The sequence below is a fragment of the Medicago sativa genome, chromosome 8, assembly GCF_051527215.1.
Source record: "Medicago sativa cultivar Bolivia chromosome 8, Bolivia_mono, whole genome shotgun sequence".
NCBI lineage: Eukaryota > Viridiplantae > Streptophyta > Magnoliopsida > Fabales > Fabaceae > Medicago > Medicago sativa.
The window spans coordinates 80708186-80736029 of record NC_140756.1 but is presented as its reverse complement, the minus strand read 5'-3'; the positions used below and the strand labels follow the sequence as shown (position 1 = coordinate 80736029).

General features: G+C 33.1%; 2 protein-coding genes and 1 pseudogene across 2 annotated transcripts; all 3 read left to right on the top strand.

The window, feature by feature from the left end:
- Positions 1 to 10259: 10259 nt before the first annotated feature.
- LOC146902112 (ethylene-responsive transcription factor ERN3-like) lies at positions 10260 to 10894 on the top strand (annotated as a pseudogene).
- Positions 10895 to 16824: 5930 nt separating this feature from the next.
- LOC146902111 (uncharacterized) lies at positions 16825 to 18250 on the top strand. Its single transcript, XM_085737786.1, has 4 exons — positions 16825 to 16864; positions 17162 to 17335; positions 17664 to 17863; positions 17990 to 18250. The coding sequence occupies exons 1-4, from the start codon at positions 16861 to 16863 to the stop codon at positions 18026 to 18028; spliced, it is 417 nt and encodes a 138-aa protein (XP_085593912.1). The 5' UTR covers positions 16825 to 16860; the 3' UTR covers positions 18029 to 18250.
- A 587-nt stretch (positions 18251 to 18837) lies between these two features.
- Positions 18838 to 19683, top strand: LOC146902110 (uncharacterized). Its single transcript, XM_085737107.1, has 3 exons — positions 18838 to 18854; positions 19068 to 19275; positions 19369 to 19683. The coding sequence occupies exons 1-3, from the start codon at positions 18838 to 18840 to the stop codon at positions 19681 to 19683; spliced, it is 540 nt and encodes a 179-aa protein (XP_085593233.1).
- The last annotated feature ends 8161 nt before the right edge of the window (positions 19684 to 27844 follow it).

Below are 27844 nucleotides of genomic sequence, written 5' to 3'. Positions count from 1 at the left end.
TTGGATTTTATCTCAACAATCTCCCCCTTTTTGATGATGACAAAAATTTGAATTATATTTTGAATTTGTTTTGAATTCTGAGTGTTTTGAGTTTTATGACTAGTGCAATATTTATCATAAGCTCCCCCTCAAATTAACATTCATTTTCACTTAAGAACTTTTGAGAAGAATTATGAGAGATAATTAATTTCTCCCCCTTAATTTTCGAAATTGATGTCAGAGTTAAAAGGAAACAAAATAAGTTTGTTTGAACCAAAATATTTTTCATTCATTTAGCATTGAAGGTACATGATTGATATTTCACTGGTTCAACAAAAAAAACATGAAAATGAAAGTGAGGTCAGAGCCTTCACACATAAAACATAAAATAGAAGATGCATTTTCAAAACAGCCAGACACAAAATATCATTTCAATTCTCCCCCTTTGTCGCATCAAAAAGAAGGGGGTTGGCCTAAAGTGCAGCAGAGGAGACACAAGTTAGCCACGATCGGCTGGAGCCCTGAAATCTGGAAGATCTTCAGCAATGGAGGCAGGAGGAGGAACAAGACCATAGGGTGTTTTAGAACAATACTCTTCAGCCAGCCACTTGCGAAACTTCGCATAGTCAAACATCTGATAGGACACCATAGTTTGCAGAGTCTGAACATTGTTCTGCAACACTTGAATTTGCTCCAAAAGCATAGACAGAGTTGGAACAGAATTGTTAGTGCCAGAAGCGTTGGATTCACGAGCGGTAGAGGAAGCTTGGAATTGCATTGTTGGTAAAAATTGTGGTTGAGTTAGTGGTGGATTGAGAGAGGCACCAGTAGAACTGAAAGATTCAAATGAACCAAAGTTCGATTGAAAGGATGGAAGAGAGGTGTCAAAGTTAACTTTTGAACCAGAAGCAAAGTAGCTTGGAGTTGGAGTTTTAAGAAGATTATTCAGAAAGTCAGAGCTAAAACTTGAGGTGGAGAAGTGTTGGTTGGACGAAAACAGAGGAACAGAGGTTGTGTTGGTTTGATTGTTCATTCCTTCAAGAATGTTTGCAGCATTGCGGGTAGGACTTTCAAAATCAGGAAAGAAATTGTTGAAATTCAAATTTCTGTTGAGATCGAAGTTGTGAGTGACAGGTGGAGGACTGTTTTGAGCATTTTGGAACACATCAAAATCAGTTTCTGTATTAGGAAGATTTTCTTCAGTTCTTTTCCTTTTAGAACTAGGAGCTTCGACAGAGGTAGCAGGAGAGACTGGGTTTTCTATGGCAGGAGTTTTCTTCATGTGTTTCACATTGTTGAGGTTGTAAATTTTCCCAGCTGGTTCACAATGTTCATTGAAGAGATCTATTTTGAAATGATCAAACACTTTAGATAGCAGCATGCCGTAGGGAACAGTGCAGTTTTTGTATTTGGAGTTTGAAGCAGTGATCATGTGTTGGATGATCAGGTAAGCGAGATCAAGACGATTTTCTTCAGAAGGAGGGCTGGATAAACAGTGCATGATGAGAAGATCATTATCAGAAACCTTGTTTTTGTTACCTGTGTGAGGAAGAAGATTGAACAAGCAGAGACTGTGAAGGATTTTGAACTCAGGTTTGAGTTGAGAGGAGGCAGGAATCTCAGTGATCCTTTCGTCACCAACGAAGAACATTTTTCGAATTAAATCAGTTTTGCATGTGACAAGTTTAGAGTACCAGTTTGGTCCACAAACTTGAATTCCTCCTTTGGGGATTCCAATAATGTCAGCCAGAGTATCAGGCTCAAGTCTGATTTCAACTCCTTTGATGTTAGACACAATCATACTTTTATCAGGATAGCCCTTAGCTTTAAAGTAAAAGGCACGAACCAGTTTTGGAAAATAGACATCCTTCATTCGAAGAAAATTTGTCCATCCTTGGTGATTGACAGGTTTGAGAATGTCGAAACCACCACTTAGAAGATCTTCGAAATCATAGATTTTTCCTACAGCAACTGGTCGAAGCGCCCAACTTTCAGCAAAGATTGAATCAAGGTGAGGAGAGAATAGAGGAACAGAAGTGTTTTTCTTGCTTTTCACGAGATAATCTTTCAGAAGCTCCTTTCCTTTGATCTTTTTCTTGGACGCAGAGGATACTTTCTCAGAGAGAGAAATAGTTTTCTCTTTGGGTTGAGGGCTAGGGTTATCTAAATCAACATCATCAAGATTAACGAACGCAGGTTCTTGATTTCCAGGTTTGATTTTTCTGGAAATCCTTGCTGATTTTCGGGTTGAGATTTCCACAGATTTGGTCTTTCTGGGTTTGTAAGTTCTTTTGAAAGTTTTGAAAGGAGCGGAAGTGGTGGTACTCTTTGGAGGTGAAAGTGAAAAAGGTTCAATCTGTTCAGATGATTTCACTGGAGATGGTGTTGAAACATCAGAGTTTTTTGGTGAAGGTGGAGATGGTGGGTGTGATCGAGGTTGAGGGTAGGCAAGAACATCATCAGGACATGCAGGAGTTGTTTTGCTTCTAGCCATTTTTGATTTGGAAGGCATGGTTTTTTTCTGGTAGAAGATGAAGGTTTAAATAGAGAGGATGGAGGGCGACGAGAGTGAGAGAAGAGTGTTGTCTGGGAAAGAAGAAAGTGAAATAAGAAAGAAAGAGAAAAGACTTGAGGAGATTTGGCATTGGGAAAGATGCAAAGATTGCTGGAAACTAGAGTAGGAATGATTAACTCTTGGATATCCAACAGATGTATCAGAAAACTGATGGATACAAGCCGTGAGGTGCCACACGCGCGCAGTACAAGGAATAAATGCAGAGTTGTTTCGTTTTTTGAGGAGAAGGGAAAAGGTTGGAGGATTTTGTGGAAAACAAAAAGGAAATAAAAGATTAAAAAAAATCAAGAAATTATAATTTTTTTAAAAAAAACGGTTTCTATGAAGATTAACTTTTAACTAGGATTTTTTATAATGTGCAATTTTTCTTTGATAAAAATAAAACGGTCTTCAACCATTGGTTTAGTAAAAATGTCTGCGAGTTGATTTTCAGTGTCAATAAAAGTTAACTCGACATCCCTTTTGTTCACATGATCTCTTAAAAAGTGATGTTTAATCTCAATGTGTTTTGAACGAGAATGTTGAATGGGATTTTTTGACAGATTAATTGCACTAGTATTATCACAAAGTATTTGAATATTTGTGTACCTTAAAGAGAAATCCTCAAGTTGGTTTCTTATCCATAATACCTGAGAACAACAGCTTGCGGCTGAGACATATTCAGCTTCAGTTGTGGACAAAGCAATTGTGTTTTGTTTTCTGCACGACCAACTGACAAGTGCTTCTCCTAAAAGTTGACATGCTCCAGATGTACTTTTTCTTTCAATTTTATCACCGGCATAGTCAGCATCACAATATGCTATAAGATCAAAGTATGAACCCTTTTTGTACCAGAGACCAATGTCAGTAGTACCAACAAGGTATCTAAAAATTCTTTTGACTGCTGTGAGATGAGATTCTTTAGGAGCAGTTTGGAATCTAGCACATAATCCTACTGCGAAGACAATATCAGGTCTACTTGCTGTTAAGTATAGAAGTGATCCAATCATTCCTCTATATTCCTTTTCAGATATAGGATTTCCTGTTTCATCTTTGTCTAGGCTTGATGAAGGATGCATTGGCGTCGACATCATTTTTGCTTCATTCATTTTGTATTTCTTTAAAAGATCTTTGATATATTTTTCTTGACATATGAAGATGCCATCTTCATTTTGTTTGATCTGCAAACCTAAAAAGAATCTGAGCTCTCCCATCATGCTCATTTCAAATTCACTTTGCATGAGATTTGAGAATTCTTCACACATTTTTTCATTTGTGGCTCCAAAAATAATATCATCAACATACACTTGAACAATTAGTAAATCATCTTTGTCTAATTTTCGAAAAAGTGTGGTGTCAATTTTTCCTCTTGAAAAACCATTTTTAATTAAAAAAGTGCTCAATCTTTCATACCAAGCTCTTGGAGCTTGTTTGAGTCCATAAAGTGCTTTGGTGAGCTTAAAAACATGATTTGGTTTTTCGGAGTTTTCAAAACCAGGAGGTTGATGGACATACACCTCCTCATTTAGATAACCATTTAAAAAAGCACTTTTGACATCCATTTGAAAAAGTTTAAAACATTTATGAGATGCATATGCAAGTAAGATTCTTATGGCCTCTAATCTAGCGACTGGGGCATAAGTTTCATCATAATCAATCCCTTCTTGTTGATTATATCCTTGTGCCACTAATCTGGCTTTGTTTCGAATAACTTTGCCTTCTTCATCTAGTTTGTTTCTAAAGACCCATCTCGTTCCAATGACTGATTGATCTTGAGGAGCTGGGACGAGTGTCCATACTTCATTTTTATCAAATTGTAATAATTCCTCTTTCATAGCTTCTATCCATGAGTTATCAATGATTGCTTCTTTTATGGATTTTGGTTCTATTTGAGAGATCATTGCCATGTCATTATTTTGAAAAGATCTTCTTGTTCTCACTCCATCTGTTGTTTGACCAATTATTTGATCTTGCGGATGATAATCAACGGTTCTCCAAGATCTTGGAGGACTTTGAGGAGTTTCTTCATTTGAAGATGTTTGATTTGAATTTTCAGGATTTGAAATATTTTGAGCTTCATCTTCTTCTTCTTCCAAGATTTTTCTTTGAGTTTCTATTTCTTCGAATTCATCAAATTTGATGTGCATGCTTTCTTCAAGAACTCTTGTTCTTAAATTGTAGATCCTATAAGCTTTTGATGTGGACGAATATCCCAAGAATATTCCTTTGTCTGATTTTGAGTCAAACTTTCCCAGACTATCTTTGTTGTTTAGAATGTAGCAATAACATCCAAAGATGTGAAAATATGAAATGTTTGGCTTTCTTCCTTTCCAGAGTTCATACGGGGTTTTGTTTAAAACTTTTCTTATTGAAACTCTGTTTAAGATATAGCAAGATGTATTTATGGCTTCTGCCCAAAAATATTTTTCAACATTTGATTCATTTAAAATAGTTCTTGCCATTTCTTGTAATGTCCTATTTTTTCTTTCTACAACACCATTTTGTTGAGGTGTTCTAGGACAAGAAAAGTTATGAGAAATTCCATTCTCATTGAAGAATTGTTCAAAAGAGGAGTTTTCAAATTCTCCCCCATGATCACTTCTTACAGAAATGATATTGGTTTCTTTCTCATTTTGGACTTGTTTGCAAAAAGTTTTGAAAGCTTCATAAGAATCGTATTTGTGTTTTAAAAATAAAACCCAAGTGAATCTGGAGAAATCATCAACGATTACAAAGCCATATCTTTTTCCACCAAGACTTTCTATTGAGATAGGTCCAAATAAATCTATGTGTAGCAGTTCAAGGGGTCTTTTTGTTGAAATAAACTCTTTTGGAGGAAAACTACTTTTGACTTGTTTTCCCTTGACACATGCTTCACATATTTTGTCCTTCTCAAAATTTATCTTAGGAAGTCCTCTTACTAGATCAAGTTTTGAAATTTTTGAAATGGTTTCCATACTTATGTGTCCAGCCCTTTTGTGCCAAATCCATTTGTCTTTTTCAAGAGATATAAAGCAGGATTCAACAGGGAGTTCATCTAAGTATAAAACGTAAACATTTTTATTTCTTGATCCAGTAAACAAGATTTTTCCTGAAGATTCTTGTCTTACTTCGCATGTGTGAGGTTTGAATGTTACTTCAAAGCCACTATCACACAATTGACTGATGCTGATCAAGTTGTGTTTTAATCCTTCTACATATTGGACATTTTCAATTTTTGCAGAATTTATCTTACCAATAACACCTTTACCTTTAATACGAGATTGTTCATTGTTACCAAAAGTCACCAATCCTCCTTCTTTTTCAACGAAGGATAGGAAGCTTTGTTTGTCTCCAGTCATATGTCTGGAGCATCCACTGTCCAAGTACCAGGGCTTTTTCTTGACTGTCATGAGACATTCCTGCAGTAGATGTTAGTAGTGTCTTAGGTACCCATATCTTTTTGGGTCCTTGATTGTTAGTGTTAGGATATCTTCTTTTGTAGGTTTTAACAAAGTTTGGTTTGTAAACACTTCTTGTTTTTTTGAAGGCTTGTTCTTTCTTTTTCTTAAAGCAGAAGGGTTCAAGATGTCCATACTTTTCACAATATGTACATTTATATCTCTCTGTCCCCTTTTTTGGAATAAAAAGATTTTCATATAGCTTTATTTTATGATTAGTTTTATTAAAACCTATGCAACTTTTATCAGAAGCGTTTTTTTGCGCTCCTATGATATTTTGAAAAGTTTCAGTAGATTTAACAAAGTTTGTGATGTCATTTTTTAACTGATGAACATTTTGTTTTAAAGAATTGTTTTCTTCTTTTGTTTTATCAAAAGCATTTTTTTGTTGAAAGGTTTTGAGAAGATTTTCCAAGTCTTCTTTTTCTTTTTTAAGTTGATTATTCTCATTTCTTAGTTTTTCACAAGTTTGTTCAAGAATTTGAGAACTATGAAAAAGATTATCAAACAGATATTCAGTTTTTTCGCAAGATGAGCAAGGTTCAGTATTTACCTCTTCGTTATCTGTTTTTGCCATTAGACAAAGATTAGCTTGTTCATCTTCATTTGTTGGTTCATCTGGATCATCCCACGTGGTTAGAAATGATTTTTGATTTGACTGGTAGTTGTTTGATTTTCTTTTGTTTTGTGGACATTCATTTTTGTAGTGTCCCAGTCTGTTGCACCCGTAGCAAGTGACTTGACTTTTGTCAATTTCGGTTTTCATGTTTTCTTTTCTAGCTGGGAAATTTCTTCTATTTTGATTGCTTCTTTGTATCATTCTTTGAAGTTTTCTGGTGAGAAGAATGATTTGATCTTGATGGTCTTCTTCATCAAACTCCTGTTGTTGATTTTCAAAAATTGTTTCTGTTTCTTGATTTTGTGATTCTTGATCTGTTTTGAGTGCAATCATTTTGCTTTTGTTTGAGGATTTGTCCTCTTGTAACAGAACTTCATGAGCTTTTAGAGATCCAATGAGATCTTCTAATCTGAGTTTAGTCAGATCCTTTGCTTCTGTTATAGCAGTTACAATGTGTCTCCAAGATTTTGGAAGACATCTTAGAATTTTTCTGACTCTGTCATGAACAGAAAAACTCTTTTCAAGGGATCGTAACTCATTTGTTATGATGGTAAACCTTCCAAACATTTCATCTATTGTTTCGGTTTCCTTCATTTCGAATAATTCAAATTTGCGTACTCCTATGTCAATTCTTGTTTCTTTCACATGACTGGTTCCTTCATGATGTATTTTTAGTGTCTCCCAGATTTCTTTGGCAGTATTGCATTCTTGTATTCTATCAAATTCTTCCCTGCTTAAAGCCATGGTTAGAAATAATTTAGCTTTAAAGTTTAATAGAACGCGTTTACCTTCCTCTTCTGACCAGTCTTCCTTTTTCTTGACGTTTAGATCTTCATCATATGGAATGTAATTTCCATCTTCTATTACAGGCCACATATTATTGTCTTGTGATCGTAGAAATAGTTCCATTTTGTCTTTCCAGTAATAATAATCAGTTCCCTCAAAGAGAGGTGGTCTGGTTGAGGATCCTCCTTCAGACATAAACTTGACTTTAGACATTTTTGTTTTTCCTGGATTTTTCCTCGTACACTGTTAAGTGCTCGAATCTTAGAGGCAGTGCTCTGATGCCAATTGAAGTAAAATAATATCACAAGAAAGGGGGGGTTTGAATTGTGATCTAATAAAAATTACCAAATAAAAATTCTCAAGTGTATACTTGGATTAGGTTAGTGCGTTAGTTAATAAACAATAATATTGTGAGGTGTGTGATATTGTTTAAAGTAAAAGAGATAGAGAAAGAGAAAATCACACACGAGAAGTTATCCTGGTTCACCCAATGTGGGTTAGTCCAGTCCCCACAATACTTGTGAGATTATCCACTAGGTAGTTGAGTTATAACTTAACCTCAACTCCTTCTTTTCTTTTAGATCACTTCCTTGATCTATACAATTTCTTTCTTTTCACCCCTTTGGGCTTTTCACTAGTTTCACTCACTAGATTTTTACAAACAAGAAAATCACTAGACACTTTTAGTGATTTTCCTAAATATCTTTGCTTTTGATATACAAATGTTTTTGCCTTTGTAAAGAACTCAAGAAGAAAGAGTTGCTGCTGGATTTTGCTATTGCTCACAATGAAAGAGTCTTTGAAGTGTTCTTGATGCTTTGAAAATCAAGTATGTTGTATTTGCTTAGATGACTCAATGATGTTCCTCTTTGTAAGCCCTTGTATTTATAGATGGAGAGAGTCCCTTGCTGCAGTAATAAAAACACGCTCCTGAGGGTAAAAGAGGAAGAGAAAAGTTTGCCAACTCACTTAAGTGAGAAACTCTTGTGAAAAATGTTTTGCTGAAGTTCTGGTTCATTCTGAGAACGTTCTCACAAATTTGCTTGGACAGCTTGCAACAAAGTGAATAGTACTCTGCAGAAATATGTTTGTTAGTTGGCCCACAAGCTTTCTTTTGTTTTGCTGTAACCACTTCTCACGCCTTGGAGGTAAAGAAACAAGTACAAGGAGATTTGACATTAACCCATACTTTAGCTTGATGTGTTGTCTCTTTCTTATTGGCTTGGAACTTCATTCTTGATGTGTTGTCTAATTCTCATGGGTTCCATTTTGTTTTATCATAGGATCTATATTTATTTATTTTCTCTTCATTCCCTTGAAGGTATATTATATTAAATATGCTCCTTTTGTAGCATAGAACTTTTTGTTCTTTTTGTTCCTTCTTTCCACAAAGATCCTTGACACATAAATTCTTCTTAAATACCAAAATCTTCTTATTTGTCTTTGCTTGGGCTGACTTTGGCGTGGCATAGTAAGAGAGTTGTGATGAGCTTTGTTCTGAGAATGTTCTTGAAAATATTTGCTTGTTTTGCAACCTATCTTTTAAATCACTCAAGAACACATGTTAAATAACAAATAATCTCAGAATTCATTTAATATAATTTAAATGTTTTGTTATCATTAAAACAATTTAAAAAGGGATTTTTGGATTTTATCTCAACATGTATTACTAGTTGGAACAGCCTGTGATGTTCTAACATTCTCTGGGGATGGAACATCATCTTCAACCGTCACTTGATCCACATCTTCATTTGAAGATGTTGGATTTGTTTTCTTTTGGTTGTTAGCGCGTGTCATATTAAACAGCAATTTCTTGTTTCTTAATTGCATACACAACAAAACAAACCAGAATTAAAAGAAACTCTAACAAAAACTATAAACAAAAAGCACAAACAGTCCCACTGGGCGTGCCAATTTGTTTACGTTGGATTTTCGTAAACAACCGCTGGTTTACAAATGGTAACTTGCAAGATCAACCAGTAAATATTAGGACATATTGTGTTTGTTCTTGTTGTTAGAAATTCTGTGTCTCTGGTGTCGAAAATATAAGAAATATGATAAAAACAATCGAATTCAATCCACTTGAACTCAATCGAACTTAATAAAGTAAAGTGCAAGAACACTTAAAGAAAAAAAGGTAAATTGTATTGATTAAACAAAAGTTGGTACACAGATTCATACATTGCAACTTGTGACTCGTTTCTCGCTTCCATACGGATACTTTGAGTGTAAGTTTGTATGATGGAATTGTGACCCGTTTTTCCTATGAAAAACTACTATTTATACTAAGTCTAGAAATAACTACACTTCTTTGAAATTCAAACTACAACTGCCACAAGTCGACAGTTTTGCTTATTTGAAAACAAACTTAAAATACAAACTGACTTAAAGAATAACTGTTGATAACCACCTTCGAAAACTGCTCTGTCGAAGTCTTCTACCATCTTCGAACCTAAATTTGCTTTCAATACAACACTCTGTTCGAATCTTCTTTAAATCTAGGTCAACTATACTTTGACCACATTTATTACAGCTAGTAAAATATATTGGCTAACAGTGCGAAGCACGGGTTTGTAACTAGTTTTTACTAAAAAAAAAACATGTTATTAATTATTGAGTAATGATATTTGAACAACCATTTTTTACAACTTTCACTCACATACTCACATTATATTCTTATTCTATCTCTTACTTTTTTTCTCTCCATTGTTTTTGACCGATAAGAAGAAAGAACAAGAAGGTTGTCAAAATTGTCAAAAGTGGTTGTTCAAATATCATTACTCTTAATTAGTTACCTCATTTTTACATAAGCCGTTAACTTGTTATTGATCAACTAGTCTTCAACTTCTTTTCATAAACAAACCCCTTTTCTCAAACTCTCATGAAAAACACAGACACCTTAAAATTTCCACACCAAACTCATCACAAAAATAACAATATTTCTTTGATCCCTCATGAAATAGACAAACCTTATGAGAACAAAGAAAGGAACACTGTTAAGAAGATTCCAAAAACATCAAACAAAGGTCATCAGAAAAAGTATCTAGGAGTGAGACAAAGGCCATCAGGAAGATGGATAGCTGAGATCAAAGACTCAATCCCAAAAACTAAGACTATGGTTAGGTACTTTTGACAGAGCAGAAGATGCTGCTATGTCTTATGATTCTGCTGCAAGGCTTCTTAGAGGAAGAAATGCCAAAACCAACTTTCCAAATACTCATGAACAAGATTTCAGCATTTTAGGGAAGAACCCTAGAGCTTTTCAGCTTCTTAAGCATGCAGTGATGAAGAACCATGCAATTTCTTCATCATCATCTGTTTATTCCACTGTCATGATGCCATGAAAAAATGATCAACTTGACGCGATTGTTGAGGAAACAATTGTTTGTTCTGTTTCTGATGTTGAAGGTTCTACTTCAGGGTGAAGTGGAATTTCATTTGGAAGTTCTAAGGTTTATTCTTCTGTAGTTGTTGCTCCTTCTTTCAGTGCTTCTTAATTCTCATTGTTAATTATTTAAGTAACCCCTTAAACAAGTATGTTTTAAGTATTCATTCTTCTTTATTTTGTTTATTTCAAGTTATTAATTTATTTATGTTCACTATATATCTTATATATGTTACATATGCATGCTGCCACTATATATCTGATTGATTAACACAAATTTATGCTTTTATTACTTGATTTAATTAAAACATTTTGTGTCATAAGATTCGTCATATTTTCATCGATCCATAATATCAAAGATTGCACTGCGACGTTGTTCGTGATTTAAAACCTAATACAAGTGTATTGTTTTCCTTTACATATGTAACTCTTCTTTTCTTGTGGTGATTATCAAATGAAATGGATGTTGGTTCCTAAAAGACAAAAAAGAGGGAATGAGATGCAGAATTAAAATAAATGTTTACAAGAGGGCCAAGGACGTGAATCATGTGCAGTAGAACTTGCGGTTGGTGGCAATTTAGTATTACTACTAGTATATATACTATACATGCATCATTGTGCTGGATAGAACTTAGAAGGTGTAACTGTTGAGAAAAAATGTATTCATGTTGTCTTGTATATTGATAGAAATTATGATTAAGTACTTGATTAAATTTGAGGGAAAAGTTTTGTGGCAAAAACCGATAATCCGAAAAGAATCAAAGATCAGAGGTGGAGACTGGAGGGAGTAAAAACAAAATATATAAAATAGGAACTGATTCATCTATCACATTAGGATGTTGTCCTAATCTTGCTCCGTTTATTGTTAAAAGGAATGGAAGTATTTCTAGAAAACTTACATTTTCTTGATTTCAAATGTCAACTACAAGGAGGGATTTACAGGTGCTAATAGATAACTCTATACACACTTCTAGATACATTCCACACTCTTCTATAATTTAAGTATTATTTTTAAGAGGCTTCCAACACTCCTTTGTATTCTTTATGAACACTAATATGACTTAATTAGGTGAGGCGGGTGGAAGAAGGCTTCAAGCATTTTAACCTCTCATGAGAAACGGTTCTTGTTTGCCTCAATAGTCTCAACTCTATATATTGCCTACAAAATATTTAGTGTTGTCTCTATGGCCTTTCGATGGGCCACCAATTGTCATAGTCAATAACTACAAATAAAAATGTTTTTTTAAAACATTGTTACAAGCCAAAAATATTTGCTAAAGAGAAGTCCTAAGAATACTATGTTTTCAACAATCACTCAATGTTTTAGGTAAAATTAGTGCGAGTCTCGCACTTTAAAAATGATTCCCTCAAGAAGTGATATGATCCACATTGATTTTATCATGTAAGAACACATAGAGTTTTAAAATGTGAATGTCTTTATCATTTCTAGCTGCTCTTTTCCTTGATAATGTATGGTAGTCACTTATTTTGCTAAGAGCTTAAATTAGAAAGTCAATTAGAAAAAAGTAAGAATTAGTAAAGGGGTAATATCGTAAATTCATCCTAGACATGAATAATGAATAGAACAAACCAACATAAAAAATATAAAAAAAATATAAAAAAAATCATATTTTCCCTCCTCTCACCTCTTCTCACACGTGCAGTACCAGAAACAGAACAGGAAAAGAAAAGAAAAGTTGTGTTCCAACTCCTTGCATGCAATTCAATCTTCAATTCTTCTTCTCAATCTTCCAATTAGGTGACTTATCAATTCAAATCTAAGTATTATTCAATCATATTTTTTAATGAAAGATAAGATAACAAAATTTGTTTAAATGAAATAAAAGCATGGGCCAAAGAAGCCCGAATTGGGCTGAGTAACCCATTTGATCGATTTAGTTTTTAATTTTATTATTTTTCGATTTTTTGACTCTAGGATTGCTGATATTCACTCACCTATCTCTGCCGATCACGTTTCTAGTTAGTCTCTTTCTTTCTTTCTTTCTTATTCCAATATTCTTGGATTAGGGCTTTCTTTTTTACAGGTTTTGTGAAATTAAGTGTCTTTTCATGATTATTTTTGTTGCTTTTTCAATTATATGTTATCGCTCAATCTGTTCTCAAATATTGGGGGATTAGTGTTTAAAACCTTTGAATTGGGGTTTTATTTTTACATTATTATTATTGGGAAAATATTATCGAGTGCCCCGGACACTCTTTAAACACCAAAAGTGGTACAATTTTATGAAAATTTTTGCTTATATTTCATTGAAAATTGAAGTCTTTATTTTGTTAAAAATAATTTCTTGATTATGAATGCTTAAAGAGTGTTTTGGGGCAATGTTAACAAGACCCTTATTATTATTACTATTATGAAATTATATGTGTTGGTATTTTTTTTGCCGCTTTTGATAATTTTGTTCCTTCGTATTAGTTGTGGTATCCGTTGGAATTTGAAGGAGCATTGCCAACTGCAGTAGAATCTCACAAGTGCAAATGGGTAACTCAAATCACCGTTTTTTTTTTCTTTTCATTTTGGTCAACATGCACTTCATTCATCTGATATGATTTACATTTTGGGATTAATTAAAACCATGTGAAGATAAAAAATTTGCTGCTTTCCTATTTGATTAAAATGCTAGCTCTTGAATGAGTGTTAATATGCGCACATAAGTTGGTTATGTTTATCTTGCTATTGTTGTCATACTTGTGAAATTCAGCCCATTTCATTCTCTATCATTTTCTATGTCTATCTTCTATTTTATTTTTGGCTGTTGTGCCTAGTATTTTTTCTTTTATAACTTTCTGCCGATTAAAATAACCTCACGCTTTCGTTCGTTTCTTATTTGATCAGAACATTCAACAGAATTTGTTACGAAGCATTCCTCCAAAGTATCCGTCGCCGTTTAACAATGACTACTCTCTGTTAGATTTTCTCTCTACACAAAAGTGAGGGATGAATCTCTAACCACTTGTTTAAAGGATCAGAATCCCCTACCAAAATATATTAAACAAAATAAAAAAATTGTACCAACAAGTAAGAATATAAAATGAAAAAACGTACCAACAAGTAAGAATATATTAATCAACACAGACGTCGAAAGGTGGGATTTAGTATGGGAAAGGAGAGTTGTTTCCCACCATGGGAAACACAAGATCAACGGTTAGATTGTACACATCTATTAAATCTTATCATGTTCTTCCACACCTGATTTTAATGGTTTCTCATTCCAAACTTTTCTCATCTTCCTCCCGCATACCTCTACGTCCAATCACTCGTTGGATCTAAAAAAATATAAAATAAGATTTGAGCAAGCTTCATCTCTTCAAAATGACTTCTCCCTAATCACCAATGGAAGCTTTGAGCAAGCTTAGATCTAAAAAAAGACATATATGAAAAAGCATAAAATAGATCTAGATTTTTTTTAGTTTGTTGCTTTCTATTTGTTCTAAGTGATTAAATATACAGTGATGAAAATTGAAATCATACGAACAACATAGTCACAGACCTCTTTATGAAAATGAAAGAGAAAAAGGATTAACAAGCATATTGAAAAGAGGGAGACGAATATGAAGAACTTCCCAGTATTATTACTTGGTTTCATTCTCCAAATGTAATTTCCTTTCCATTTTCTTGACATATTTCCCTTTTCAAGATCTGATTTTGTTTATTTGAGTTGTTTGATTTTAATTTGGTTTCCTGATTATAGATGATGAAGAGTTTTTAACTTCTGTAATTGTAGAATTTAATTTTGTGAGTTGAAGATTGAATGTGGAATGGCCATTGAAAGAGAGAGACAGTGTTGGAAGATGATGGAAATATAATCTAGTATTGTTAGTATACAATAAGACAATGTTCTCTACTTAATCTAGTGGTCATAAACTAACTTTCCCATGGTGGGAAAAAACAAGCCTTTCCCATACTAAATCCCACCAAAAAGTTAATGCCAAAGGGAAAGATTACTATTTGGGGAAAATTAGTTAGTAAATCAGAAAAAAGAAACACAACCATTAAGGAATAACAACCTCACCTAGAAAAGTACACTTCAATATCCCCATTTCCCAGGTCTTTGTTTCAAATGGATAAACTCAACCAAAACCCAATTTTAAATGTGCTGGTAATCTACTTTTAAATGTGCCAGACTCAAGTCTCAAAGTACCATCGTGCCCTACTTTTAAATGTGCTGGTAATCTAGCTCATGGTCATGGAATTTCATAAATGCATACATGAAATACGTGTCCTAATTTTTATGTACTAAATAGAAATACATTCACTTTTACTAAATATGAAAATGATAAAAAAAATTAAAAATGAATTAAGAATGAATGAAATGTTACCTGAATTTTTATCATGTTATTCTTTCTTTCAATTATGTAATGTTCAAACATATACCAAAATATAGACATAACTCTTCAAAGTTCCCTCATCCAAAATTCAACTTTCAAACATAACCTTAGAAAAGTTGGGTTAGCAGGGAAGTCCTAAAACATTTGAGGATCGTCATATTGAGTTAAGAGCAATCACGCAAGTTAAATTGAACACTACATTTTCATCCAAAATCTTAACACATTGGGTATAAGTTCATTTATATGATGTTAAACTTTCACTTTTACGTACAACTTGAGACACACATCAACAATCACCCCTTAATTGTGAATTCATCCGATCATTGGAGATTTCTCTCTTGAGCGAAATTGTTTTCATCCACATATACTTGCATCGTCAACATTAAGGAGACAAACTGCACTTACCACCATTGTTAGAAAGATGTTCGACATAAGAAGTCGGTCGCCTTTAGTCCAAAATTAGCTCTGATACCATTATCGGGCCATGAGAGGAGTCTTAAAACACAGGGGGATTATCAAATTAGGCTGAGAACAACCACCACAGTTGAATTCAACATCATGTCTTTCCCCAAAATCTGAAGTCATTCCGTATATAGATCATATTACTTTTATGATGTTCAACTTCCACTTTTCCATTCAAATATAAGACTCTTGATATACTAAGGAAAAATAATATTAGAAAAGGGGAAAAAAATAAGAGGAAAAGAAAAGAAAATGTCGTGAATAATATGATGGATAAAGAATACATAAATGTGACATGGTATGGTAAATAGAAAATGTGTGAAAAATCAACATTAGTCTTCATCTAAACGACTAAACCGTTTACATTTCATTTTTTGAGAATATGTATAATATTCATCATTCTACTTAACCACATTTTAGTTATGTTTATCACAATATAAAGGATTAGTATTTCCTCACACTTGCATGAATCCATTTTGAATCAGATGCCTTCTTCAAAGAAAAGGGAGGAAAAAAGCTGTGTTCCAAACCAACTCCTTGCATGCAATGCAATCTTCAACTAGGTGAGTTTTCAATTCAAATCTAAGAAATGGTTAAGGGAATGAGAAATAGATGATGTTGAAATTGGGGTTTTTAGAGATTCTTATGAGTTTAGTAATTGCATTTCATGTGTAGGAAAAGTGATGCATATTGCTATGTTCATAAGTTTAAATTTTAGTAATAAGAATTTCAGATTCATTTGTGATATTTGAATTATGAAGGAACACAAGTTCCAAATGAGACAGTAGAAGAGAAGAAAGATCAAAGGAATTATTATTCAATCGTGATAATGAAGGAAAAAAAAAAAGATAACAAAATTTATTTAATGAAATAAAAATATGGGCCGAATTGGGCTTTGGCTGGTTAACCTATTTTGTCAATTTGTCCCATTTTTTATTCACTCACCTCTCTCTCCATCGTATTTTTAAATCTGGTTCGTTTTCTTCTTCTTCTTCTTCTTGAATTGGTAATTTTTTTTAGTTATTTTGTTAAATTGAGTGTCTTGTCATGTAATTTTAAACTTTTTTGTTGCTTTTTCAATTCTAGTTGATAGTTCAGTCTTTTCTGAAATTTTTGGGGGTTATGGTTTAAAACCTTTGAATTAGGGCTTTTATTATCATTATTAAATTAAAGTATATTTGTTTTAAATTTTTGGCACTTTTCAGAATTTTGTTCTTTCTTATTAGTTGTGGCATCTGTTGGAATTTGAAGGAGCGTTGAAAGCAGCAGTCGAATCACGCAAGTTCAAATGGGTAACTCAAAACATCTTTTTTATATATCGGTTAACATGCACTTCATCCATATGTTTTGATTTAGATTTATGAAAATGCAACCACTTTTTGAATGTTAATATGCACGTAAGTTTGATTATGTTTTTTATCTTGATTCACCCGATTTCATTCTCTATTATATATATATCCATTGCCGGTCTTCTATTCTGTTTGTTGCTACTGTCGTGCCTTGTCTTTTAAGCCTTTCCTTTTTTAACTTTCAACCATGTTAAAATAACATCACTCTTTCATTTTTTATTTGATCAAAACATTAAACAGAATTTGCTAAGGAGCATTGTTTAAATACAAACAAAAGTGAAGTTGCTAAGAAGCAAAAAGTAAGAAGCAGAAAGAGAAAGTTTCGTGTGGATAATGTTCGTCGTGCAAGAAACAAGAACGAAGTTGCCACAGAGCGAGAGAAACAGTTTCTTGCTAATATTAAAAAAAGAGCAAGTAAGTTTTACTCAATGTTGTAATGCTGTATTATTGATATGTTCTTTGCATTGGGTTAACATGTACTTCGTCCATCTGTTATGATTTACATTTTGACTTTAAAACTATGTCAAGATACAATTATTTTTGCTTTCCTGTTCCTGTTTTTATGAAAATGCAAGTTCTTGATTGAGTTGTTGCCAGCATGCTTGGGAAATTCAGCCCATTTCATTCTATTTTTTCCTATGCATGTGTGGCTGTTGTGCGTTGTCTTTTTTCTTTTTAACAGTTTCAGCCATATTAAAATAACCTCACCCTTCATTTCTTAATTGATCAAAACATTAAACAGAATTTGCTAAGAAGCTTCGTGCAAGTTACAACAAAAGGGTAGCTGCTAAGAAGAAAGAATTCTTGGACCGAAAGTTTCCTCTTTTGATGTTCAGGAACCGAAAGGGACTAGTTCAGAGCTATAATACTATATATAAAAAGAATGGCGATTGCGTTACTACTCCCTATGTGTTTGATTGTGACACCATGCGTATTGTTAAGGCAAGTTCTTCTGGAAATCTTAACTAAGTTTATGTGGCCTTAAGCATTGCTTTTTAAATATATTTCAGAAATTTAGTTTCTTTGTGCATATTTGAATTCCTTAAATATCAATTTCTAAACCAACAGGAGGGCTATCTCAATGATGAAGGAAGAGTTGGAGGCTGATATTGATAGTGATGTGGCTACATGAGTTGATGAAACAAGTGTGTAGAGCAGTAAGAGTAGTTTTTAATATTTGGCAGCAGTTACTTGAGTACTTTTCAATTATAAGTTTGAATCATGTGTGTTAGTGGTTTATGTTATGCGTAACTTATGTTGTTGGCGAGAGAATGCTTGAGGGTGTACAAAACTGTACTTTCTGCATGTTGTTATTATTATTCTGTTTTTTTTTTTAAAAAAAAAAATACCCCCTTAATCCTTTCTTCATGATAGAGAAATACTCTTATGGATGGTATAGAGAAATACTCTTAAAGAGAACAATTTTATCTGAGTTAAAGAACTTTTGACTCATCAATCTCTATAATGTCATCCTTAAAGTCATCACTGGGGTCCTTGTTAATTTATTAGCCCTTTTCTTGATGATTTGATTGGTCTCTTTTAGAGTAACTTCATTTTGAGGAGAGGTACAACTGATAATGCTATATTTGGTCAAGAAACGGTCCATCATATGCATATCTCTCGTTCCAATAAATGTAAGTTGACTTTAAAATAGATCTAGAGAAGGCCTATGATATACTAAATTGGAAGTTTCTTGAACTTACTTTACAAGACTTCAGCTTTACCACATCCACTATCACTTTGATTATGAATTATGTGAATGTTACAAACCTTTCTATCATGTGCAATTGTACAAAAACAAATTAATGATAAATAAGATTTTAACGTATACAATAGTTTACACCGTTGATCAAGTTTTACACTATTCTAAATCGAGGTTTGAAAAGAGTTTTATTTTTTTGGTGTACAATGCTAAAATGAGGAGATTCACAAGGTTTGTCGAAGGTGACTTATGATGTAGAAACTCAAATTCAAGTTTTACACTATTCTAAATCGAGGTTTGAAAATAGTTTTTTTTTGTGTATAATGCTAAAATAAACACCGGAAAAGGGAAAACGAGAAAAGAAAAAAAAAAGAGCTACTCTCAAATAAAAAATTTCAACTACGTTGCTCTGGATGTTGTTGTTCAGTCTAATGTTTCAGACAGGTGGCAATGGGACCCGGACATCCATGACGGATATACAGTCAGAGGTGCATACTATGCTTTGACAGCTACGGCTTCTCCAATTCTTGACACAACAACGAATCTTGTATGGCATAAGCAGGTTCCTTTGAAAGTTTCCATTGTTGCGTGGCGTTTGCTGAAAGATAGGTTACCAACTAAAATAAATCTTCGAAGGCGCGGTATTGCTCAGGTACTAGACAATCAGTGTGTGTCTGGATGCGGTCAAGCAGAGTCTACATCTCATTTATTCCTTCATTGTCACGTTTTTGGGTCTCTTTGGCAGCATATAAGATCTTGGATTGGTGTTTCCGGTGTAGACGCTGAAAATATCCGAGATCATTTTCATCAATTTATTCATTATTCTGGTCACTCAAGAGCTCGTCGTTCATTCTTACAATTATTATGGCTTCTATGTATTTGGCTGGTGTGGAATGAAAGAAATAATAGATTGTTCAACAACACTGAATCATCAATTGAGAAGCTCGTAGATAAAGTTAAATTTCATTCGTTGTGGTGGCTGAAAGCCAATAAAACCACTTTCGTGTACGGTACTCACAGTTGGTGGTCGGACCCTTTAGGTTGTCTGGGTGTCGACTGACTGTTTTCTGTTTGTAATTATACTTTGTGATTGCTTGTTTGTCGGGTTGAATCCTTTAGTACACCTTGTACTGAAGGGCTTCCAACGCCGCTGTTAATATATTTCATTTTGATTTCTTCAAAAAAAAACTACGTTGCTCTGGAGGAGATTCACAAGAGAAGAGACATTAAGAATTTGTTTGAGTAAACAGTTTGTTATATGAATTCCCGCCGTGTGATGTGAGAAACCTCACTCTCCATGGTGATTTTGAGGTTCTAGTTTATTTTATTGGTTTCATTTCATCCCTAAAGACTTTAATCGAACATCATGGGCTCAATTGCATCTTTGATTTGAAGTTTTTTTTTTTTTTGAGGTAGTTGATTATCAATAAAGTTAAGTAGGACCTCTATTTGATGATGGGATAAGTGTTGTGTTTTTGGACTTGCTAATCGTTTTCAAGGATGCGATAATCACTAATGATGGACAAAATTTAATTTGACTAAAAAATATTCAAAGCTTTTGAGTTTGATTTTTGGAAAGTGAAGGCATGTGATATTGATGTGAAATTCAAAGTACAAGCCGAGCCTGAAGTTAAGCCATGCAAGATTAATACACGTGGGTTCAGTCACAACACTAACCTCTTGCCATGTAGGATTTTATCTTGAATCTTCAATTCAGTATAAATTATGGCCAAAGTGAAGCTACTAAATTTTCAAGTGCAATTAGCTAGACACTTAAACTGAGAGAGAGAATGTCTAAGTTGAGGAGAATTGTAAAGCAACAAAAGGGGAAACTATGCTTCTTAATTGGCGTAAGTATCCTTCAACATTGAGGTCTCTTTCATCATATCTACTTCAATGTGTTTGACCGTTGTCTATCAGCATTCAATGAGCCTGTATAGTTACTACGGTTATTAGTTAACATCTAGGAGGTGTAATTTATGGTTGCAAAATGAGTGAAGATCAATTTCTTCTTTAAAATTATACTCTCATACTTTGTGTTGCAAATAAGGTGACGTTTATGGTGGGAAGAATTATTACTTTTCCTATGGTGGGAAAAGCTAAAATTTACCATTGATATATTATTAAAATATTGGATTGTTTGGATTTGAGAAAGAGTACCTTTTGAACCAAGTACCTTGATAATTTTTGTTTAATTATGAATATGCTCCAACCCTATTGTTTCTCTCATACTCTTATTCTCATTGTGTGTTTACTCTTTATTGTTTTTAACCAATAAAAATAGAGAAAAGAATGTTGTTTTAAAAGTTGTCATAAAATGGTATCACAAATATGTCACTCATTTCAATAAAAAAAATGTCATATTAAACCTGAAAAAGAAATAGATGAGAAGGAGGTGGCAATGGGTAGAAAGGGGACATTTTGGGTTTACGGTCTTATTCGATTTTTATTTTGTTTGAGACTTGAGTTCAAAAGATATAAAGATATGGGATTTATATTATAATTGGTCATTTATGGTAAATTTAAATTTTTTGGGAAGAAAAACTTAAATTGTGAACAACGGTTTCAACCTGCTATTGGAGTAAAAGTAGGCTTCCCATGATAGAAAATTTTAGGGTTACGTTAACTTGTGTCATTAGGTACATGTTAAGGTTTCTATAAAAAGCAAATATTTATTGAGAAATATTAAATTTCAATCTTGTTAGAAATAAATTAGCACAATTTATGATGCATAATTTCTATCTTTACAACCTTAACTTATGCCCCAAGAGTACAAGTTAGCATTTCCCAAAATTTTATAGCCTCCCACCATAAACGCCATATGCAAATAATTAAAATAAAAAGTAACTTTTAACGGTTATGAAGCTACTATGAAAGAGACCAATCAAATCACAAAGAAGAGGGCAAATGTGGTAAACAAGAACCTTAGCGATGACTTAAGGATTACATTGCAAAGACTGGTCGGTCAAAAGTTCTTAAACCCGGTAGGATTGTTCTCTCTTTTAGAATATTTCTCTATACCATCCATATAAGTATTTCTCTATCATGGAGTGAGAAAAAAATCCCTTTGTCTGCATAATGCAAGGATTAAGGGGGTATTTCCATAATATGTTATCTTTTATGTAAATATCTTTATTTACATAATATTGCTATAATTTGGTTGCAATGTTGCGATTTCAATTTCACTTGAAGTATGTCCACGTGTATAATCAATTAAATTTACATCATTCACATGTAATTTAACGACTATCCACTATTTTTCCCGAAGTATCAAACATACAATGAATGATAAATTGTTTACTGGTTGCTTATTTTGGAATGCTTAAAGAGTGCTCCGGGAACACTCGTTAACAAGACCCTTATTATAATATAGCCTAATCTTTCAAAAAAAATATATACAGCATAAATAGTTTGCAAACATTGGTATTGAGATCAATAGCATTTAAAAGCCTAATCTTGAAGCGTACAGTAGTATACCATCATCCAACCAAGGACCTCATGCATACAACCCTCACTGCTAGACAAGTCCTAGTGGCTTTGCAAAAGGGAACTTTAACTAATTTTAATAAATAATAATAATAAAATAGTATTTATTATAATAATATATGTAAATATTTCTTTCCTAAAAAAACAAATTAACGGTTTATATTTTAGATGATTTTTTTTTTTAAAGCTTTTCCAGCTGAGTGCATTAAAAAAGTCCTACTACTATGAGTGCTCATTGTGTAAAATAAAGGTTGGGCAAATCGTCAGTGAAATGGTGCAAGATAATAATCTAGTTTATATTACTGAAGATTAATAATAACAAGCATGCAGAAAGTACAGTTTTATACACCATAGAGAGCATTCCCTAACATAAGTCAGGAATAACATAACCCACTAACACACATGATTCCAACCTATAAATGAAAGTACTCAGTTAACTGCTGCTATATTAACTACTATTCTTTTTTTTTTTCTTTTTGGGTCTAATAACTACTCTTCTTCTTGGCCATCCCATTCTTCTTCCCACTTATTTCATCAACTCATGGGTTTGTTTTCATATCAGTAGCCATGTCATTATTAATAATATTCACCTGAGAAGCCTTCTTCCGCACAACTATGCTATATGGATTCATCTTAGCAGAACGCTCCTGTGGGTTTGGAAATTGATATTAAAGAATTGAAATATGCACAAAAAATAAATTTGTGAAACTTGTATAAAAAACAATGCCTCATTAACTGTTGAGATTTCAAGAAGAACTTTCCTTCCAAACAACACTAGGCATAACAGTCCTCGACACGCAGTATTTCTTCAAAAAATCTGTTTAAAGTTTTAAACAAATAAAAAAGCAAAAGGGTGAGTTTATTTTCATATGGCTGAAATTAAAAAAAGACGAGGCACAAGCCAAAAACAAAACAGAAGACAACATAGAAAATAATAGAGAATGAAATGGAATAAATTTCCCAAGTATGGTAACAATACCAAGATAATCATAATTCATAACCAACGTATGTGCATATTAACACTCAATCAAGAGCTTGCATTTTAATAAAATAGGAAAGCAGAAAGAATTGTGTCTTCACATGGTTTTAAAGTCAAAATCTAAATCATAACAGATGGATGAAGTGCGTGTTAACCCAAACTAATTTCACTGCAAAGAACATATTAATACAACATCACAGCATTGAGTAAAACTTACCTTTTGCTTTTTGCTTCTCGGTAAGAGGCTTTCCCTTTGTGCGCCCTACTTTTTGCTTCTCAGCAACTTCATTTTTGATGTTTTTTGAGGGATGCTCCTTACAAATTTCTGATTAATGTTTTGACCAAATAAGAAACAAAAGGGTGAGATTATTTTAATACGGCTGGAAGTTTAAAAAAAAAAAAAGACGAGGCGAGCACAGCAGCAAACACAAAATAGAAGACAACATAGAAAAAATAGAGAATGAAATGGGCTGAATTTCCCAATTATGGCAACAATACCAAGATAAACATAACCAATTTATGTGTGTATTAACACTCAATCAAGAGGTTGCATTTTCATAAAACAGGAAAGCAAAACGAATTGTAGCTTCACATGGTTTAAAAGTCAAAATCTAATATAAATCATAACAAATGAAAGAAGTGCATATTACCCCAAATTAATTTAACCACAAAGAACATATTAATACAACATTGCAGCATTGAGTAAAACTTACTTTCTCCATTTTTCATTGAGCAAAACTTACTTCCTCCTTTTTTTCTGCTTAGCAAGCAACAATTTGACAAACTTCAAAGGAGGCTTCTCAGCAACTTCATTTTTGTTGTCTTTTGAGCGACGCACAGCCAATTCTGTTTAATGTTTTGATTAAATAAGAAACGAAAGGGTAAGATTATACTGACACAGGCTGAAATTTAAAAAAAGAAAAAAATGACGCACATCAGCCAAAAACAAAATAGAGGACAACATAGAAAACAAAAGAGAATGAAATGGGCTGAAGTATGGCAACCATAACAAAATAAACATAACCAACTTATGTGCATATTAGCACTCAATCAAGAGGTTGCATTTTCATAAAATAGGTAAACAAAACGAATTGTGTCTTCACATGGTTTTAAAATCTAAATCTAAATAACAGATGGAAGAAGAGCATGCTAGCCCAAATTAATTTAAGTGCAAATAACTATGAAGCACAGGCTCCGACACAGCGACACGGACACCTGACACGATATGGACTCCGACCTGCAAAGAACCATAAAACACGGACTCTGACACAGACACAGAAAGTGCATGCTAACTCATAAAGTCAAAACCTAAATCATAACAGATGGAAGAAGTGCATGCTAACTCTGCAAAGAACTTTGAAGCACGGACTTCGACACAGACACCTGGGCCCTGCTAATTTTAAAAGCATAGGACTGACACCGATATACATGATAGTTAAAATCCATATTTTACGCATAATTGGTAAGGGGAAGCAAAATCATCATAAATCATATAATCTCAACATTAATCATTAATCATAAGATTATACAAAATTCATAAATCTCAACATTAATCATAAGATTATACAAAATTCACAAATTTCAAAAATATGTATATAAGTAGGAACAAGAAAACCTTAAATCACACTTTAAAGACTTAAGTAAATTTAAATTTGGAAAAACAAAGGAAATTGGAAGTGAGAATGTCGTAGGAAAATATGGACGGAGAAAGGATCGCATGCAATTATGGAAGATGGGGAAAGAGGAAGAGGAAAGAGAGGTGTAGTGGAGAAGATAAGCTTTGACTCTTCCAATCCTTATAGGAATCGGTTGCAAGTGAATGAATAGGTGAGGTGAAATTTTTTTGGAAGGTGAGTCACTTTCTGTATTAGGTGTGTTTGATCTGTTAGACACACAAGGCAGAATAGCACAGAATAGCACATGGTAAACTTTTATGGTATTGGATAATTTTTGGTCTCATACGATTTTTTGTGGACAAATGGCTATTTTGGTATTTTAGACAACTTTTATGTTGGACAAAAAATTGTGTTGTGGTTTAGTGAGGGTCAAGAATTTCAATTTGTCATGTCTTTTGCCTTCAGTTTGACCTGTCCCTATAGTTTTACCAATCAAGCACTATACAACCAGAGCTGTTATGTCTTGTCCTTCATTTTTTTAGCAGATCAAACGCACTCTTAGGCTCTATTTGGGAGCTTGGAGGAGAAGGGAGGGGATTTTGGAAGGATGAGATTAGAGGAAAAAATAGAAATCTTTTAAATTTTTTGAGTGTTTTTGTAGATAATGATAAATTAATACATACTCTCACTATCCCATAATAATCGAGCCATTTGCAAAAAAAATAAAAATATAACTCTTAATTAATACTACAATTTTTTTTTAGTTCTGAACAATTAGGAGGATTTTGTATTATGAAGAAAACTAAAGTCCTCCCTTCCCAAAGCTTGCTCTTTATTCTTTCCACTTCTTCCCTCATTTTTTTACAATCCCTCCCATCAAAACTCCCAAAGAGAGCCATAATGTGCATTGCATGCAGCCACTTAAAAAATCCAATTTCCTATTTAAAGAAGAAGAAAAAAACTAATTTCTAAACGGGCCTTGTTCTACCCATTAGAGTAAGGCGGGTTATCTTCTAACCCGAGCCTTGTAACTCTTCTTTCTTTCTAACCCTAACCTCTAAAACGGGTCATCTTCGTCCTGCGAACTGTAACTCATCTCCAACCATAGAGGGCATCGTCGCGAGTTATTCTGTTACGACTGGAATCGCAGAGGATCGATTGGATGAACGTAGATCTTACGATTTTACGATTTTCATGTCCGATATACAGTTATACAGAATCGTACTCATAATCGTTGAGGGTTGATTAATATTAAAATTGTCCGATTTTACGACTCAAAACGCAATTCTGACTACCATGCTAGTATAGATATAATTAAACAAAACACAAACATTATCTATCAAAGATGTAAATTGAAAACTAAAATATAGATGTACATCTAACTTGAGCAATTTGGTACACTGCAAAAAAGTTCTTAAACAACATATGCCAATTTTTCACCTAATTCATCCACCTACTATACCAAAAAGTTAAAAATGATGTTATCGATTTTAATGTCTTCAACCCCTTCATTAATCATTACTACTTCAACACATCTTTAAGCCCTATATGTAAGTGTAAAAGCGAGTAGAAAAAAAGGAAAAAAGAATTATATTGGAACACTTGTTTGACATGTGTCGTACAGGTGCCAGACACCTAGCACGCATAATGCCAAAGGTGTCCATCTTGCAGAGACAAAGAGCATATTATTACAACATTATGGCATTTAGTAAAACTTACTTTCTTTTTTCATCTTAGCAAGTGCCAATTCGAACATCACAGGAGAGTTCTTGGCAACTTCACTTTTGTCGTTTTTTGAGCGACACTTCATAGCAAATTCTGTTTAATGTTTCAATCAAATAAGAAACGAAAGGGTGAGATTAATTTTATTACGGCTGAAAGTTAAAAAAGAAAAAGGACAAGGCACAACAGCCAAACAGCCAAAAACAAAAGCATAAAAAATAAGAGAGAATGCAATGGATTAAATTTCCCAAGTATGGCGGCAACAATACCAAACAAAAGTGCATGTTAACCCAAACTAGTTTCACAGTACAGAAAATATTAATACAACATCACTGAATTGAGTAAAACTTAGAAAAAATAATTAGATCCCTAATCCCAAAAAAAAAATCAGAACAAATTGAATGTATAACCAATAATTGAATGTAGAGATTAAAATTAAATGAGAAGACACTCAATTTTACACAGTATCTAAAAAAAAATAATTCAAAAGGTTTTAACCCCTAATCCTCTAAAAAACTAATATCACAACTACAATTCAAAGGTTTGGAACCCTAATACCCAAAAATTACAGAACATATTGATTATGAACAAAAAATAAGTGTGATGCAGAGTTTAAAATCACTGAATTTGATGAAAGTTTTGAAAAAAGAATGTTTTTGTCATTTCCGGTTGCTCTTTTTTTAGGATGTGTTTGTTTCAAGGTAAATAATTACATTCTTTGGAATGATGTTCCCACAAATAATATTTCTAGGAATACCATTTCTACTTATGTGTTTGGTAAAAATTTAGATTTTCCGAGAATGTTTTTAGAAATTAACTTGCATTAAAAAAATAAGATGGAGATAAATATGAGTGGTAGTGGAAAGTTATGGCAAGTTCTATTCCTATGAGAATCTTGGATTCCTATCCTTTAAGAATGAGAATAACAATAGAATAAATCATGTATAAATAACATTCTTGAAACAAATTTTAAAACTTAAAACAAACATGAGAATGTTACATTTCTATTCTCTCATTCTGAGGAATCATATTACAAACCTTGAAACAAATACAATGTAGTACTCATCTGTGGTCACTTATTTTACTAAGAGCTTAATTAGAATGTCAAATAGATAGTGAGAATTAGAAAAGGGGTAATAACGTAAATTCACCCTAGACATATAAATAGATTCGCAGTTCTCACACGTACACCCTCGGTCACTAATATAAGCAAAAGTTTGATTTTTAGATTCATTTATTAAATGATGTATGTAGTCACTACATACATCATTTAATAAATGAATCTAAAAATCAAACTTTTGCTTATATTAGTGACCGAAGGATGTACTCATTTGTAATCATATTACAAACCTTTATATATTTTTATTGGGAAATGTTAACTAGTGCCCGGACACTAATTAAGAAAAAATAATATAGAA

What these genes read in the sequence shown, in the direction of transcription:
- LOC146902110 (XM_085737107.1), top strand. An exon ending in GAAGGCGCGGTATTGCTCAG is followed by an intron (nt 19,276 to 19,368) that starts GTACTAGACAAT and finishes TCTCTTTGGCAG; the next exon opens with CATATAAGATCTTGGATTGG.
- LOC146902111 (XM_085737786.1), top strand. An exon ending in TAATATTAAAAAAAGAGCAA is followed by an intron (nt 17,336 to 17,663) that starts GTAAGTTTTACT and finishes AACATTAAACAG; the next exon opens with AATTTGCTAAGAAGCTTCGT. An exon ending in ACACCATGCGTATTGTTAAG is followed by an intron (nt 17,864 to 17,989) that starts GCAAGTTCTTCT and finishes CTAAACCAACAG; the next exon opens with GAGGGCTATCTCAATGATGA.